At 41.6% G+C, this 16,250-nt stretch overlaps 1 protein-coding gene across 1 annotated transcript; it reads right to left on the bottom strand.

Annotated features, from left to right (window-relative positions):
• Window positions 1-749: 749 nt before the first annotated feature.
• On the bottom strand, window positions 750-15,281 carry PAK1IP1 (PAK1 interacting protein 1). The gene is made up of 11 exons (XM_047102760.1): window positions 14,981-15,281; window positions 12,558-12,723; window positions 8,966-9,086; window positions 8,816-8,890; window positions 8,230-8,282; window positions 7,680-7,825; window positions 7,488-7,585; window positions 5,038-5,137; window positions 3,925-4,048; window positions 2,500-3,289; window positions 750-2,248 (listed from the first exon to the last, which is right to left on the bottom strand). The coding sequence occupies exons 1-10, from the start codon at window positions 15,062-15,064 to the stop codon at window positions 3,090-3,092; spliced, it is 1,167 nt and encodes a 388-aa protein (XP_046958716.1). The 5' UTR covers window positions 15,065-15,281; the 3' UTR covers window positions 750-2,248; window positions 2,500-3,089.
• Between the last annotated feature and the right edge of the window lie 969 nt (window positions 15,282-16,250).

Genomic DNA, 16,250 nt, shown 5'->3' with positions numbered 1-16,250 from the left:
ACGTGCTCTTACAATAAAGCTAGAGAAAAGAACATGCTAAGAAAACACAAGAGAAAATGCATTTACAATACTGTATTTATTGAAAAAAAATCGGTAAATGGACCCATACAGTTCAAACCCACATTGTCCAAGAGTCAACTGTACAATCAACTGATTTTTGACAAAGGAGCAGAGGTAATACTACAAAACAAAAATAGTCTCTTCAACAAATGGTGAACTGAACATCTATGTATAAAAAAAAAAAAAAAATCTAGACACAGACCTAACATCTTTCACAAAACTTAACTCAGGATGGATCACAGACCTAAATGGAAAATGCAAAACTGTAAAACTCCCATAAAGAAACTTAAGAGAAAACTTAGATGACATTCGGGGATGGTGAAGCCTTTTTAGATACATCAAAAATATGACCCGTGAAAGAAATAATTGATTAGCTAGGCTTCATTAACATTAAAAACTTCTGCAAAAGCTAGTATTATCAAGAGAATGAGAAGACAAGCTACTGACAGGGAAAAAAATATTTCCAAAGACACATCTGATAAAGGACTGCTATCCAAAATACAAAGAACTCGTGCGTGTGGGTGTGTACATACATATGCACAATTTTTATTTATTTTTGAGACAGAAACAGAGCATGAGTGGAGGAGGGCCAGAGAGAGAGGGAGACACAGAATCTGAAGCAGGCTCTAGGCTGTCAGCACAGAGCCTGATGCGGGACTAGAACCCACGAACTGTGAGACCATGACCTGAGCTGAAGTCGGACACTTAACCAACTGAGCCACCCAGGCACCCCTAAAGTACAAAGAATTCTTAAAACTCAATAGTAAGGAAACTATTTAACTAAAAAGTAGGCCAAGTAGCTTGACGCTTTACCAAAGATATCCAGATGGCACATAAGCATAGGAAAAGCTCCACGTGGGTCCTCAGGGAAATGCAAATTAAAATAACAAGATCCCACTACACACAAGATTGGCCAAGATCCAGAAAACTGACAAATGTTCTGGACTGAAAAATGGTACAGCTACTTTGGAAGATAGGATGGCCGTTTCTCACAAACCTACACATACACTCACCATACAGTCCATTAGTCACACTACTTAGTATTTACCCAAAGGAGTTGAAAACACATCCACCCCAAAACTGCAAATGTTTATGGCAAGTTCCTAACTGCCAAAACTTAGGAGGCAACCAAGATGTCCTCTGAATGAGTGGTAATGTGTGGCACATACAATGGAATACTATTGAGCATTAAAAAGAAATGAGCTATTAAGCTATGAAAAGACACAGAAGAGACTTAAATGCATATTCCTAAGTGAAAGAAGCCAATCTGAAAAGGATACAGTACTGTAGGATTCTAAGTACGTGCCATTCTGGACAAGGCGAAACTATGGAGGCAATAAAAAGATCAGTGATCGTGGAAGGTTGGGTAGGGGAGACATGAACAGGCAGAACACAAGAGTTGTTGCAGAGCAGTGGAAATGCTCTGTGGATTATAATAGGTCATTCTTCCAAACCCATCCAGTGTTCAACACCAAGAGTGATCCCCAAGGTAAGCCATGAACTTTGGGTGAATCGAACACGTCAGTGTAGGTTCATCCCTGGTAAAAAGTGTACCATTCTAATGAGTGATGTGGATATCAGGTGTGGCTGTGCATGGTAGAGGCAGCGGGTACATGGGAAATCTCTGCACCTTCTCCCTTTTGTTATAAACAAACCTCAAACTGCTCTAAAAAATATTAAACAAAAACATAACAAAAAAACCCAAATCTATATTCATCTTTGTTTTTAGGCCTGAAGTTAACGAGGAGGTAGCCTGAAATGTCAGACACGGATTCTGGCTCACTTCCTAGATGATTTCCTCCTGTGAAGTGAGTGGCAATTCCAGTGCCCAAATGCTTGATGTTTTAATTTGCCTGAACAGGAGGGATTCCCCTGTCAGCCTTAGGTATTTGACATCTGGTCAGCTAATTCACATCTATGAATCCTCTATTAATGTGTCTTTTCAAAATACCCAGGAATCTATGGGGGGGGGGGTGGGCAAGGAAGAGAGATGACAAGATTATAATTAACAGGCTGAATTTAACATTATCTTTATTGGATTAACTAAATGACTGTTTTTGTTGGCCTGAAACAGATGGGGGAAAAAAAAACAACATACCCTGAAAATGTCATTTTCCAAACCTTCAATTATCTTCTCATCCACAGCGTGGAAGCAGAGTAGTCTGATGAGGTTTGGCAATCTAAGAACCTTCTTTTTTTTTTTTTTTTTTTAAATTTTTTTTTTTTTCAACGTTTATTTATTTTTGGGACAGAGAGAGACAGAGCATGAACGGGGGAGGGGCAGAGAGAGAAGGAGACACAGAATCGGAAACAGGCTCCAGGCTCTGAGCCATCAGCCCAGAGCCTGACGCGGGGCTCGAACTCACGGACCGCGAGATCGTGACCTGGCTGAAGTCGGACGCTTAACCGACTGCGCCACCCAGGCGCCCCTCTAAGAACCTTCTTAAGGACATAGCCCTGAATTTAAGCATACACTTTATGCATACATATTTTACGTGTCCATGAGTTTTGAGTTGGTCTTAATATATACTTACTGGTATGAAAATCTTTTTATACCTTGGTTACGAAAAGGATCAAAATCTGCATTAAAAGTACTAGAATCATCTGAAGAAGCCAAAGGAAGGCTAAGTTTTATTCTTCCCCCATTTAGGAGAAAAATCTGAAAAACAACTTTTTTATCCATCTCTGGTAAAGAATGTGTTCAAAACTGTGCATATTTTAAACTAAATATTTTAAGATCTTTATTTGCTTTATACAATGGTAAAAATTATATATTACACATTAACATACCATATATCACGATATATAATAGAACACTGCCTACCAAAAATTGTTTTACCATTGTTAAAAATAAAAAATAAAAATAGAAAACATCTAAATGTGTTTGTCTGTTTTTTTAAGCTGTACATCTTCTCCAAAAGAAGAAATTTCTAGCTTTTACTCGTGGAGGGGAGGCAGGCACATTTGAAAAGAATGATTCCATCTAATAAGTTTTTCTCATAGAAGGAATGTGGGATTGACTGTATCACTCATGTTTTCTTTTTTTTCTTCTTTTTTTCCAACATTTCTACCATTTTCCTCTTCTTGGTTGACACCAGGCTATTTCCTTTCGTTGGCTTATTACTGTCATCAGTTAAACCACATTTCTTCGTATTAGCTTTGGACTGCCTTTCTTCTTCCTGCACTATATTGCCAGCTTCCTTTTTGATTTTGGACTCTTCTTTACTTACTAAAACACAAGAGACAGTGCATTTATTTATTTATTTATTTATTTTATTTTTAATATTTTATTTACGTTTGAGAGACAGAAACAGAGCACAAGCAAGGGAGGGGCAGAGAAAGAGGGACATAGAACTCGAAGCAAGCTCCAGGCTCTGAGCTGTCAGCACAGAGCCTGACATGGGGCTCGAACTCATGAATCGTGAGATCATGACCTGAGCCGAAGTCGGATGCTTAACCGACTGAGCCACCCAGGTGCCCCGAGACAGTGCATTTAAAGACTGCTTTTTTCGGGGTGCCTGGGTGGCGCAGTCGGTTAAGCGTCCGACTTCAGCCAGGTCACGATCTCGCGGTCTGTGAGTTCGAGCCCTGCGTCAGGCTCTGGGCTGATGGCTCGGAGCCTGGAGCCTGTTTCCGATTCTGTGTCTCCCTCTCTCTCTGCCCCTCCCCTGTTCATGCTCTGTCTCTCTCTGTCCCAAAAATAAATAAACGTTGAAAAAAAAAATTAAAAAAAAAAAAAAAAAAGACTGCTTTTTTCTTCTTGAAATAAACACAACCTGATGATGAAGTGAAGTTATCTGAATGTCCTCCACCTCAACAATTCAAGAGCTAACAAATTATTAAAAAACAATCACTTTCACTTACCAGGAGAAGGCTCTGCAGCCGGAGGAAGGCTTTCTTTTGTGTCTGTCACTCTGTCTAGCCACACTCCAAGGCATGTCAGCCTGGCATTAGTTTTTACTTCACAGAGTAAAGATGGAGGAACTTTCTAAAACAGAAGAAAGAATTCTTAACAAGGGGGAATTTTAAATACTTTTCTTTTTCCATAATCAAGTGAACTTACCTTTTTTTCAAAGGTTTTATTTTACATTTTTAAGTAATCTCTACACCCAACGTGAGGCTCAAACTTACAACCCCAAGACCAAGAGTCGCATTCTCTACTGACTGAGTCAGTCAGGCACCCCTGAGTGAACTTAATTTAAAACTTACTATACTTTCTTGAGAATAAAATAGAAGAATTCCATTATCTTGATCCATGTTTGGTCTGACTATGCCCTTCGCAAGGCACTTTCTGAATATTCAGAAATTGTAAATTCACCAAGGAAAAGGATCGTGTCTCATTCATTTCTAGGTTTTAACAAAGAATCTTGCACAAAGCACACACTCGACAAACCACATTTGTAGAATGGGTTTATAAGAGAACCAAGCAAAACAAGTAAAAACAAGAAAATCTGTTAAGAGTGAGACCACTAAAGGGATTTAATTTTCCACTTATCTGGTTCAAAACTATTCTAAGATTACTGATCAGGAATTTTTGAGTTTTTAGTAATGGCAGTATTTTTTTTTTAAATAGGCTCCACACCCAACATGCGGCTTAAACTCACAACCCTGAGATCAAGAGTCACGTGTTTTACCGACCAGTCAGGCACCCCAGTAATGGCAGCATTTTTATCTAACAAAATCTTACAGAGAACACCAATCTACACACAAAAGAGAAGCAAGCAGCATTTCTCTGATTGAAAAAGCACGAGTTCTCGTATCCTGCCAGCTGAGACTCAAAACACCAACCCCCACCGTGGCTCTTGGAACCCTAACTTTAAAACTATGAGTATCAATCATGCGTGGAAGAGATCCCAGGTTTTTTTAAAGATCTCTGCCTTATGACCTTTGGAAAATATTCCACCTCACTTCACTCAAAACAATACCGATAATAAAGACTTGCATTAAAGCGCATTCACATTGTGCTAAGACACCAACCTTATTCTGCTTAAGCTTCCACATTTTGACGAAACCATCACTTGATGCTGTAACAATAACATGATGCTCTGGAATTTCAAAACTGAACATGTCCTTTATCCTAAAATAGAAATATTAACACCATAAAGGATCCTTTCTTCCAGATAGTACAATAGCATTGTAGAGCTTCTACGCACACAATCTCTCGATTTTTCAATGTTTCAAGTGCTTCCAAACTGCTCAAGGAACGGTGCTAAAATAGAACTGTGCTTCACATCCCCATCAGTCAGTGCGCCATTTTCAGGGTCTAAGTTCTAAGATAAAGTGGATTATTAACCATATGTTAAGAAAAAGTTGAAAAGATGATCACGATAACCGTAAGTAATTAGGTTATCACAAATGACATAAAGATACTTAAAGTCCTTCACCTCAAGATACTCCAAGTTCAGTATGAAGAGCCAAGTAAGACAACGGAAACGAACCACGGGCTTCCTCCTACGCACCCGTTTCTACCCCCCTCCAATGCCACCACCCTAGTCTAAGCCACTACCCCCGTTCTTCTGGATTCCCAGGGAGCCTAACTGGTCTCTCTGCTTCCATTTTTGCTAACAATTTTTTAAAACTATCAATCAAATCATGTTAGTCCAGGCTTAAAATCCTACAAAACTAGGATCTTTTTAAAAATAACACAGGATAAGGGTGTCTGGGTGGATCTCGCGGTTCGTGGTTTCAAGCCCCATGTCGGGCTCTATGCTGACAGCTCAGGGCCTGGAGCCTGCTTCGGATTCTGTGTCTCCCTCTCTCTGCCCCTCCCCCAATCATGGCTTTGGCTCTTTCTCTCTCTCTCTCAAAAATAGACATTAAAAAAAAAATTTTTTTTTAAAGTTTATTTATTTTTGAGACAGAGAGAGACAGAACATGAATGGGGGAGGGTCAGAGAGAGAGGGAGACACAGAATCCGAAACAGGCTCCAGGCTCTGAGCTGTCAGCACAGAGCCCGACGCAGGGCTCGAACTCACAGACCGTGAGATCATGACCTGAGCTGAAGCCAGTGCTCAACCGACTGAGCCACCCAGGCGCCCCCCAAAAAATTTTTTTTAAATAACAGGAGAGGAGGAAGGGTATGGGGGTATATATATAAAGCATGTCTGGCCATAAACTGACAACTGCTGAAGCTGGGTGGTGGGTCTATGGGGGTTGCTTCCTTAAACTGGTCTATTGGCCTTTACATTTTTCCACAGTAGGAAACAAAAAATCTACAAAGGCCCTTAGCTAAAATCTAAACTCTTCACCAGTCTACAAGGCCATGTACCATTTGGCTCACTCTGATCTAGTCATAACGTTCTTCCATCTCTTGTTAAAATACATCCAGCTCTTTCCTCCCTCAGGTGACTGCGTGCCATCGCTTGTCTCTTCAGAAACGGCTCCCTTTTACCCCTCTCAAGTCCTACCCCCTCCCCCTTTCTGGATCAAACTGTGCAAGTTATGTCTGTTATTCTTAAAGCACACATTTCTATTCCTGTTCTAATTACCTGCTTACTTGTTCATCGTCTGTCTGTTGCTCTACGACTAGAGCCAGTAAATGCAACTTCTTGTCTTTCCATTCATCATTAAATACTAAGTGCAGTTCTTAATGGATGCTCAATGAATACTTGTTAAATGAATAAACAGCCAAATATCCTAAGTATTAGCTTAAGTGTACTAGTGTTATTAAGTACCTTTGACATGGCCTTGAATGAACACTTCCTAATGCAGGGGAAAACCAGAGCCGGTACACTGCAGTATTTGAGTATTGCCAAGAGATTTCTTAAAAACTGTTATTTGGAAAGTAAAAACTAGGACTTACTTAAAACATAAAAGGACAAGTAAATGAAGCACATTAAAGTAGAACAGTGCATTATCACCCTTCCCAAAATTGTAGTAGAAAAAGCAGAGGCAGACAGGACTGGGTTTGGATCCCAGCTCCAGCACCCAACAGTGGGGTAACCTTGGCCAAGTCACTTAGCCGTTTACTCTGAACGGCAGTGTCTACCCACAGAGATACAGTGAGCAGTGACAGGTAAGAAAGACTGGCATAAAACAGAAGTCATTGCTGTCACATATTTCTCCTGCAGGAAAAACAAGTAGTGTGCACAGGGAGAAGTGGAAAAGAGAAATAAAATAAAAGGCAAGAGAGATCCTGGCAAAGCTCAAGATCTTTTTTTTTGTTCCTCTTCAAATATGACTGATTTTAGGCCCCAAGCCTAATATTATTGGAAAAACATCTTGTGCAAATCACTAGTCCTGATGACAACTTCCCTACTTTTGCACTAAGGCCAAGACATTTCTACCATCCTCTCAGACTCCAGAAATCATATATATGTAGGAATGTACCCTACCTTATGAAACTACTGCATACGTGACACTTACTGGAGACTCTACACTTACATACACACATACACATAGGGACTGGCAAGGAAAAAAAAAAATACCTGTTATCATGAGCTTTAAATTCACAGAGACACATTAGTGAATCACAGTCAAAAAACCTTACAACTTCTTCATCTCCAGCCACTGCAAGGACAGACTCCTAGAAGAGAGAAAAAGAATACCCGGAATGTCATCAACAATTGTAACCATCATCATATACACTAAGATTCCACCACTGATTTCTCATCACTTACTGAAAGAAACGTAACAGAAGATATTCTCTTTTCATTTGTGATGGTGCCACTAACGGATGCAGTGTCAAGTTGATAGATATCGATTTTATTCAGCATAACAACTACGTATTTCTCTCCTCTTGGGGACCATTCCACTATGTGAGCATCTGCAAGTTAAAAAAAAAAAAAAAAGCTTTTTTTATTTCATAAACAATGATCAGAGTAATAACAAAAATAGCAAATAGCTATACCATGCATTTCACATCCACTGTCCTATTTACCCTTCATAAGAAATTTTTGATGCATATTTTGCAAGTTAAGTTTTAGAAAATAAACTGGATTAAAGAATCATCAAAGGTCGGAGAGCTGGTAGGTGACACAGTCACAACAAGAATCCCAATCTAAAATGGGAAAAAAAAGAAAATGGGAAAAGTAACCCAAAGCATTGCTCTAGGAGGTAACCACCATCATGCAGGGGAAACAAAGGTGAGCACGCACGCACACAAGAATGTGTGTGTCTACATTCATATTCCATCAAGTTATAAAAAACATTCCAAATAAAAGTACTCACTTTGCTTTATGTTTTTTATGAATGCTGATCTTCCTTCCACAAGATTCCATGTTCTGCAAAACAGGAAGCTCACTTATGGCATGGTAACTTTTACTAGGTGTAAAGGTAAGCGTAATGAACACTTACTCAAATGACAATTTACTACAGATGCCGCTATTTGGAACTGTCATGTTTCTTACAACAACACTGGAAATATTTACCATTAAGCAAGATTAATGCATCCATTCCCACACCCCTTTCACCTACTTAAAATGTTTAATATATTTTCAAAAGGTTTCACCTCTTAAAACATTGCTTTTTAGGACCATCCTCTTTGCTTCCCAACTCCGAATGAATGACTGGGATGTAATGTGTATGTCTGAACACAGAGTCTGTCCTTTTTTTCCTCTACCGTCATGAAAAGGTTCACTGGCTTTCAGCTTTTCCTTGTACTGCAGTATCTCTAAGTAGCTGACAGCCAGGACACAAGACAGAAGTGTATCTAATTATTGTAGTAAAAAATACCCTGATGGTTAAGTTCCTGCTGTTGTACTTGGAGAACAAAGACCACAACTGAGAAAAGATGCTCTTGGCATTAATGACTTACCTCAATGTCTTATCCGTACCCACAGACAGGGCCAACTTGCCAGATGGGTGAATAGAAAGGAAGGTCACGTGTCCTCTACAAGGAAACCAACAGTTAGCCCCCAACTTGACTGGTACCTGGAGACCACCAATGGGAAAGGGCTAGACTCACTTGTGAGCTTTAATGGACTTCAGGCACTCCCATTTCTTTGCATCCCAGACACAAATGACTCCATCTTCTGCCCCACTGATTAAGTGCCTGTTGCCATAGAATTTCAGGCAAGTTATTGTGCCTGTGGAAAAACCGAAATAGACCAACTTAATGTTCACTTTGAATGCAAACTCCATTTCTGGTTTGAAGGCTATGCTGTGGTAGGTAAAAATCTAACGTCAGCATTAGTGAAATAAACCTTAAAGTCTTAGGTGAAGAAATTAATTTTCTCATATCAGAACATACAATTTCAAGGCTGTGCAAATACCTTCAACAGAATTTCTCTAGTTGTAGATACAGACTAGAGCTAATCAGTTCATTTACTTGCTCTATGGGTCCAGAATCATAAATTTAGGAGATGGCTGGCTAGGATTATTTGAGCAGAAGTCAAACAAAACCAACTAATAAACCAGCTAATTTGGGGAACAAACCAAGATATACAACCATATGACTTCTTCCTTTCCTTTCCCTTTTCTTTGTTTTGGTTTTTGTTTTTGCTTTGTGTGGGTTTTTTTTTTTTTTTAAGGGGGGGGGGAGAGAGAGAGAGAGAGAGAAAACACAAGTGGGAGAGAGGGGCATCAAGCAGGCTCCACGCTTAATGCAGCTGGATGCCAGGACCTGGGATCTTGACCTGAGCCAAAATCAAGAGTTGGAGGCCACCCAGGCACCCTGGCTCCCTCCCTTTCTTTCTTTATTGAAAGAGAAGAGAGGAATGATTATTACTTTCGAATCAGTTACCCAATCATCCAGAATCCAATTATTATCACTCCAGAGCTGTTTTCTATTTGATTTCTACAGTTTTCATTCACTGTCCTAAGAATTTATTACAGGGGCGCCTGGCTGGCTCAGTTGGTAGAGCAGATGACTCTTGATCTCGGGGTTGTAAGTTTAAGCCCCCACAATGGGTTTAGGGATTACTTAAAAATAAAATCTTTAAAAAAATAACTAAAACTTTTTTTAAATCTTAAAACACAAAGAATTTATTAACACAATTTTATAAACTGTTCTACTGTTCAACTATGCCTTCTATAATCTCCTTTGCATGGTTCACAAATTTTCCTACAGCTTTTCAACTTCTTCACAAACAACTCCACTCCCCTCTGCCCAAAAATTAAAACCTGAATCTCCCATGAATTTCTTCTACAGCTCTTGAGATAGAGACAAACATGTTTCATACCCTCAAATATTAACCTCGCTGGAAGGAGGTTAAGATGATAGAGGAACCCAGCATTCTTCTGACCCCCAAAAGCAGTCCCTGTATATGGACAACGTATGATACCCTGACCCTCAAATAAAACTCCCTATCCTTTAAAGCTTGTGTCCATCAGCTTACTCTTCCTATAGCTCAGTGGTCAACAAACTACTGTTTCTAAGTTAAATCTGACTGGTGGCCTGTTTTGATAAATGCAGTTTTCCAGAGCACAGACTTGCTTGTTCAGTTCCCAAATGTCTATGGCTGTTTTCTGCACTGCAACAGCAGAGCTGAGCAATCAAAACAGAGACCATATGGCCGCAGAGCCTAAATATTTACTATCTTGTCCTTTTCAAATAAGAATATGAACCCTTGGGTCACTGTTGTTCACCCGCCACCTCCTGGTGAGTCCTTTACATTGTCCTTTATATGGAAAGAGTAAAAGATCTCTGATGAATATAATTTTGCACACCGCCCAGCCCCGTCCCCAAATATATGGGGTAACATACAACCTTATCAAAGTGGGAGTCTTTAGCCACCTTTGCCCGTTTTCTTTTCTATCAACTTATGTCCTACCTTGGTAAAGATCTTATCTATTACCAACTGTTAGATAAACAGGAGTTATACAAAGAATAAAGGAAATTAGGAACCGTACTTCATCCCCATCCAAACTCCTTCTAAGTAAGTCCCATCCTTATTGTGCAACACCTGTACCAATGGCTTTAGGCAGACCAGATTGATTTAAATTATTTCTTCCACACCTAAGGGAGAGAGGACTTTCTTGTAGGAACTGGGAATAGGAGGCAGAAGGGAAAAAGAACGTATGTTGAACTCACTCAAAGTCTAGCTTCTGTTGAAAAGCAAAAACTTGTCAAAGTAGCTAAGGACCATCTGAGAAAGACACTGAACACTCCAAATTACTGCTAGAAGTGCGTAGCTGTCTTATCTCCCTTTAATAGCAGGAAATCAACAACCTGAGCAGAGCTTCCCCAAACTAAGCACATATCTCATTCTACTATTTTGAGTTCTTCCTTTCCATTTCCCTTCTCCTGGAACGTGTTAAACCTCATTCTTTGTGCCTTGGGAAAATACAATAAAAACAGAATAATGTTCAATACTGGAAAAACACACACCTATTCAGTCTTCCTATTCCTAAATCCTACCACTATCCTGGACAACTTCACCATCAGTGTGGAAAACCCAAGCATGACTGGAGAATCACCAGGCCCTGACCTCCACTCCAGTGACCTTTGCTTCCTCTCTAGTTCAGTCCCTCACACCTACACCCAGGACATGTTACCACCTAGAGCTGCTCCACATTACAACTCTTGAAGAATCTCTTCCCTGCCTGCAACCTCACCTTTCACCAGCCCCTTCTTGCCCCCTTCATTCACTCCACCTGCTTTTTTATTTCAGAGATCTGCAGGCCCTTAACACCCCATTTTCTCTAGACTGACAACTTAAACCATCTTTCATCAAAATCCTTTGTAAATCAATCCTTCTGTTGCATGAGCATCGGGTAACTTTCTGCTCCCCACAAAAATGCCTTCGAGCTTAGTGCAAACAGATATTACTCGGGCCACAGCCTCCAACTTCAATCAGGCAGACTCTCACTAGTCCTTCTGCTTGTCCTTGGTCAGCATCTCTCTTGTATGCCAGGTGCCAGCACTTTCCTCAAGCCCACACCGCCCCTCCCTACCATTCAATCCCTAACCTCTTCTTCTCAAGGACCATCCAGGACGTGGCCTAATTCCCCAAGCACCTTAACCTCTGTTCTAACCTTCTCGTAATACTGACTTGCTTACAGGTCCCCATGCACCCAGTGGTTAACGACATGGGCTCCAGACCTAGGTCTGAGTTCCAGTTCCACTGTTTTGTGACTATGGGCAACTCACAAAACATCCTGAGTCTTGGTTTTCTCTTCTAGGAAGCCGAAGATGCAACTGTACCTTGCTGGCAAACTGCTGGGTACGTGGTACTCCCTCAACGAAGTCAGCCATCAGCATGAGGCTGCTACTGTGCTCCGTGCACTTCCTGCTCTGCCTGGGATGCCCTCTCTCCCACCTTGAAAACTTCACCTGGCTAACAACTGGCACTTCTCTTCTAAGATAATTCAGTCAGATGTCATTTTAGGGAACTTTCTGCTTCCTCCCACTCCCCCCAGATGCAGTTAAGTGTCCCCTTTCTGTCTCTCAATATGGACCGTGAAGAACTTAAAAACAAAAGACATGTTTTTTTTCATTTCTGTATTTCCTAGCACAGAATCTACCATGTAATAGGCACTTAATGAATTGTTCAACTCAAGTCAAATTGTCAAGTAATGACGCCTCACCATTGTCTTAAAGGATATAATTTTCTTACCGTTGTGATGCACTAGAGCCCCATGGTCTACCTTCTTTTTCATGTCATATATGTGAATTGTTTCATCTTTGCTCCCAGTGACTACAAAACGACTATTTACAGCCACTGCTGACAAGGAGGCAGTGTGGGCATGGTGAGTGAAGTCAGCCACAGGAGTCCATTTTTGCTGAAGAGTAAAACACGCAATCAGTGTCACAATCACATCACAGTTCTCCAGAAACACATAAGTGGTTCCACAATCCATGAAAACTACCAGTGGATACTTACAAATTGAGAAAAAAACTATTCAAGGATAGCAGACTAAGAAAAACAAAGACCCTGAGAATTAAAAAAGGCAGGCAGCAAGGAGACAGGAAGGCAATCAAGACTCCAAAACAATTATGGAGACCGGATTACTTTAAGGACCTATTCCAATCCTTAACTCCTTCATATATGTACTTATAGGTGAGACTTCACTATTCATTCATTCAAATGTTCAGATTTGATTTGAATTTATTCGTTCAAATACTAAATGACTACTATGTGCTTGGCATCATTTTGGACAGTTGATATGTAACAGTAAAGAAAAGAAAGCCGTAATTCTAATGTAACTGCCATCCCTGTGGGAGAGACAAACTATAAATAAATATGGTATCACATAGAGAGGAGTATAAATGACAAGTCTTATAAAGAAAAATAAGCAGGATAAACACTGTGTCTCCATTAGTACTAAAATAAGCCCTAGAAAATGACCAATGATGAGATCTCAAGAACTCTATGCTTATTGATATGCAACTTTTGGACAAAATAAGTGAAACTCATTGAGTGCAAGGAATAAGAGAGCTGAATACATACACACACCTCAAACTGAGGGAGACGCATCAAGAAGTATTAGCAAATTGGGGCACCTGGGTGGCTCAGTCAGTTAAATGTACAACTTCGGCTCAGGTCATGATCTCGCGGTTCGTGGGTTCGAGTCCCACATCGGGCTTTGTGCTGACAGCTCAGAGCCTGGCGCCTGCTTGGGATTCTTGTCTCCCTCTCTCTCTGCTCCTCCCCCACTTGCACTCTGTCTCTCTCAAAAATAAACATTAAAAGTTTTTTTAAAAAAGGAGTATTAGCAAATCAAACCACGGAGGAAGAATCCATCAGATTTCTTTGAACACACTTAAGATGTGTCATTGCAAGTTAATTTCTAAATAACTACAGCATCAGACAGTCCTTCCATCAATCAGGACCAAGGGAGCCTCTTTTGAGTAAAGGCACAATATTCCTGAGGGGCTGCTATGACCATAAATCAAAGACAATCTTTGCTTGTGCACTTTACAGAAGGAATGTTGATTATCTGAGCCCTGGTCTGTCTCGGTTTAGAAGCAGCAGCGGGTAGTATAAGAGCTTCATGTTTCAGAGACACCTAGGGACTTGAGTCCCAGGTCTTCCAATATTAGTTGTGTGGCACTGCGCAGGTCACTTAACCTATCTCAACTTCAGGCTCCTTATCTGTAACGTGGGGATAACTGTATTTGCCTCAGGAGGCTGCTGGGAAGACCACTACGTGTCTGGAATAATGTGGTGACTTTATTACAAAGAGAACACAATAGCATCATCTTTAAGATTCAAGAGATGGCACCTTCCAGCCAAAAAGATTAATAAGCAGGAGGAGACAAACAAAGTAATTATTCAAGTTATATCCCTCCAGTTTTCTGGTTAATTCAAGACTGACACCTTGACTTTTTCACAAAGAAGTACTGAAAAGAATGGGTTTCTAGGAGATACTTAGGTTTGCTTAGGGAAAAATACTACTGGATTAAAAGTTAAGAGATCTTATTTCTAATCCTGGGTATGTCCTATCTGTTTGACTAACGGCAATTTACTTAACCTTTCTGCTCACACATCCAGTAAAAATACTTCTATTTTGTTCTAATTTGCCTCCACGCATTTGTCTCCTTTGCCCTTATGTCGGCAAGCTCTCTAGCGCTGTACCCATTCCTTTGGCTTCTTTGCACCTCCACTACCAATTAACGGCTCCGTGGTAAGGGTTCAAAAACACTGAATGAACCGGAGACACTTTATCAACGAGAGGTTTAACCCGACCCAGACCTAACACTGTGTCAAATTCAAGGACAAAAACTCAGTAAAAGAGCGAACTGTTCTTTCTTTAAATCCTAAACGCGTACACGGCTGTCAACGGACTCATTTGCCAGCTTCCTTCCTGCACCGTGGCCAGAATGTCTACTAAACCCAACAAACATGATCTCGTTTTACGAGAATGCCTACTCCAGGTTTTAAAAAGCTAAATTATACGTTTGAGTTTGATTCATCAATTAATCCCTAAGAGATCAGTATGTTTACCTGTGATGATGTGCTTACCACGGCCGTGCGGGAACCCGACCAGACCTTCCCGCGCCCCTCCTCCCGCGGTCCCTCCCGGCGCGCACTCTTACCTCGTGGTCGCCGCCTGCAGCTGGCTCGGGGCGTACTGCGAACCCAAAAAGGACCTGTTCGTAACAACCAGCGACCAGCTCCATTCAGCAGCACACGTGCCCCTTCAACCGGCGCCGCTCAGCTGAGACAGTGACGAAAGCGGATGCCAGAGCAAGTGGGGTCCTTCCTGCGTCGGCGCTCAAATTACGTCATGGGCGCAGGGCTGCCTTTAGGGCGCCTGCCTCCGTGGAAGCGGTTTCAGCTCTCGAAGATCACGCGGAACTTCCAAAAGGAAAAAAAGAAAGGATGTCACACGAGGAAGTTCTCACGGCGAGGAGAAAAATGTTGGGGGCAAGCAGGCATATTCTAGGTGGCTGTGAGGTAGGCAGGTCTAAAGGGGAATGGGGCGGGACATCCTCTGCGGAAGCCCCTCATTTCCGTGACGTCACGAACAGGGCGGGACCTCTTCCGGTCTGGGCGGGGCCCCTGGCGGTGTCGCGTGCTGAGTGCCGAGCCCGCTGTGCTGTGGGCTGTCAGACGGTGGACAGGAATTGGGTTTCCTTTTTGCGCAGGCAGCATAAGCAAGCGTTTGTCTGTCACGTTCTCTCGTGACAGGGCAGAGAGGGGTCGGCATTCATGGTTAGCGGCTTCTAAAGCAGGCCGCACACCTTTCCTTCTAGCTTGATTGGTTTGCCCGACTTCGGGGTCACATTGGCCAACGTCGCCGCACATCCCGGGGAGGGAGGAGGACGCTTTACCTGAAGTGATAACACGGGCTGCTTGAGGACGAAGTCCGCAGTCATCGTAGGTGAATGTACCAAAAGGAGATCTTCCATTTCATTTTGACCACCCCCCGCCCCGCAGTATAGGGACCACATGAAACATACATGAAAGCCAAGATCGCCTTAATTAGCATTTGCAATTCTCATAACGTGTGGAGATTCAGAGGTCTGTTGAAATGACAGCTTTGCACAAATCGGAGTAAATCCTGAAGCGTCATAATTAGTCTCATAAAGGCGACAGCAGGTGGATTTGACAAGCAGGAATTCGGATGGCATCCTCAGGTGTCAGTTCTTCAACCCCCGCTTTAGTGCTGATCCTACAGGATCCTACAGGATCAGCACTTTGACCCTTTTGTTTTCAAGACTATGTGTTTCTCTGGTATTCTGAACTGTCCCTACGTGTCTAACTCGTGTTTGTTTTAATTTCCCCTGGTTTGGGTCGTGTAGAAATGATTACTCTTTGAATGCTTTGGGTGTCATTGCAACTCAGGGAAGGCTTTGTCTTCTG

Source organism: Lynx rufus, unplaced genomic scaffold (genome assembly GCF_022079265.1).
Source record: "Lynx rufus isolate CCGP_SWC_20201006 ecotype Redwood Valley unplaced genomic scaffold, mLynRuf1.p SCAF_6, whole genome shotgun sequence".
NCBI lineage: Eukaryota > Metazoa > Chordata > Mammalia > Carnivora > Felidae > Lynx > Lynx rufus.
Note: the sequence above shows the minus strand (reverse complement) of the source record. Positions and strands in the feature narration are given on the sequence as shown.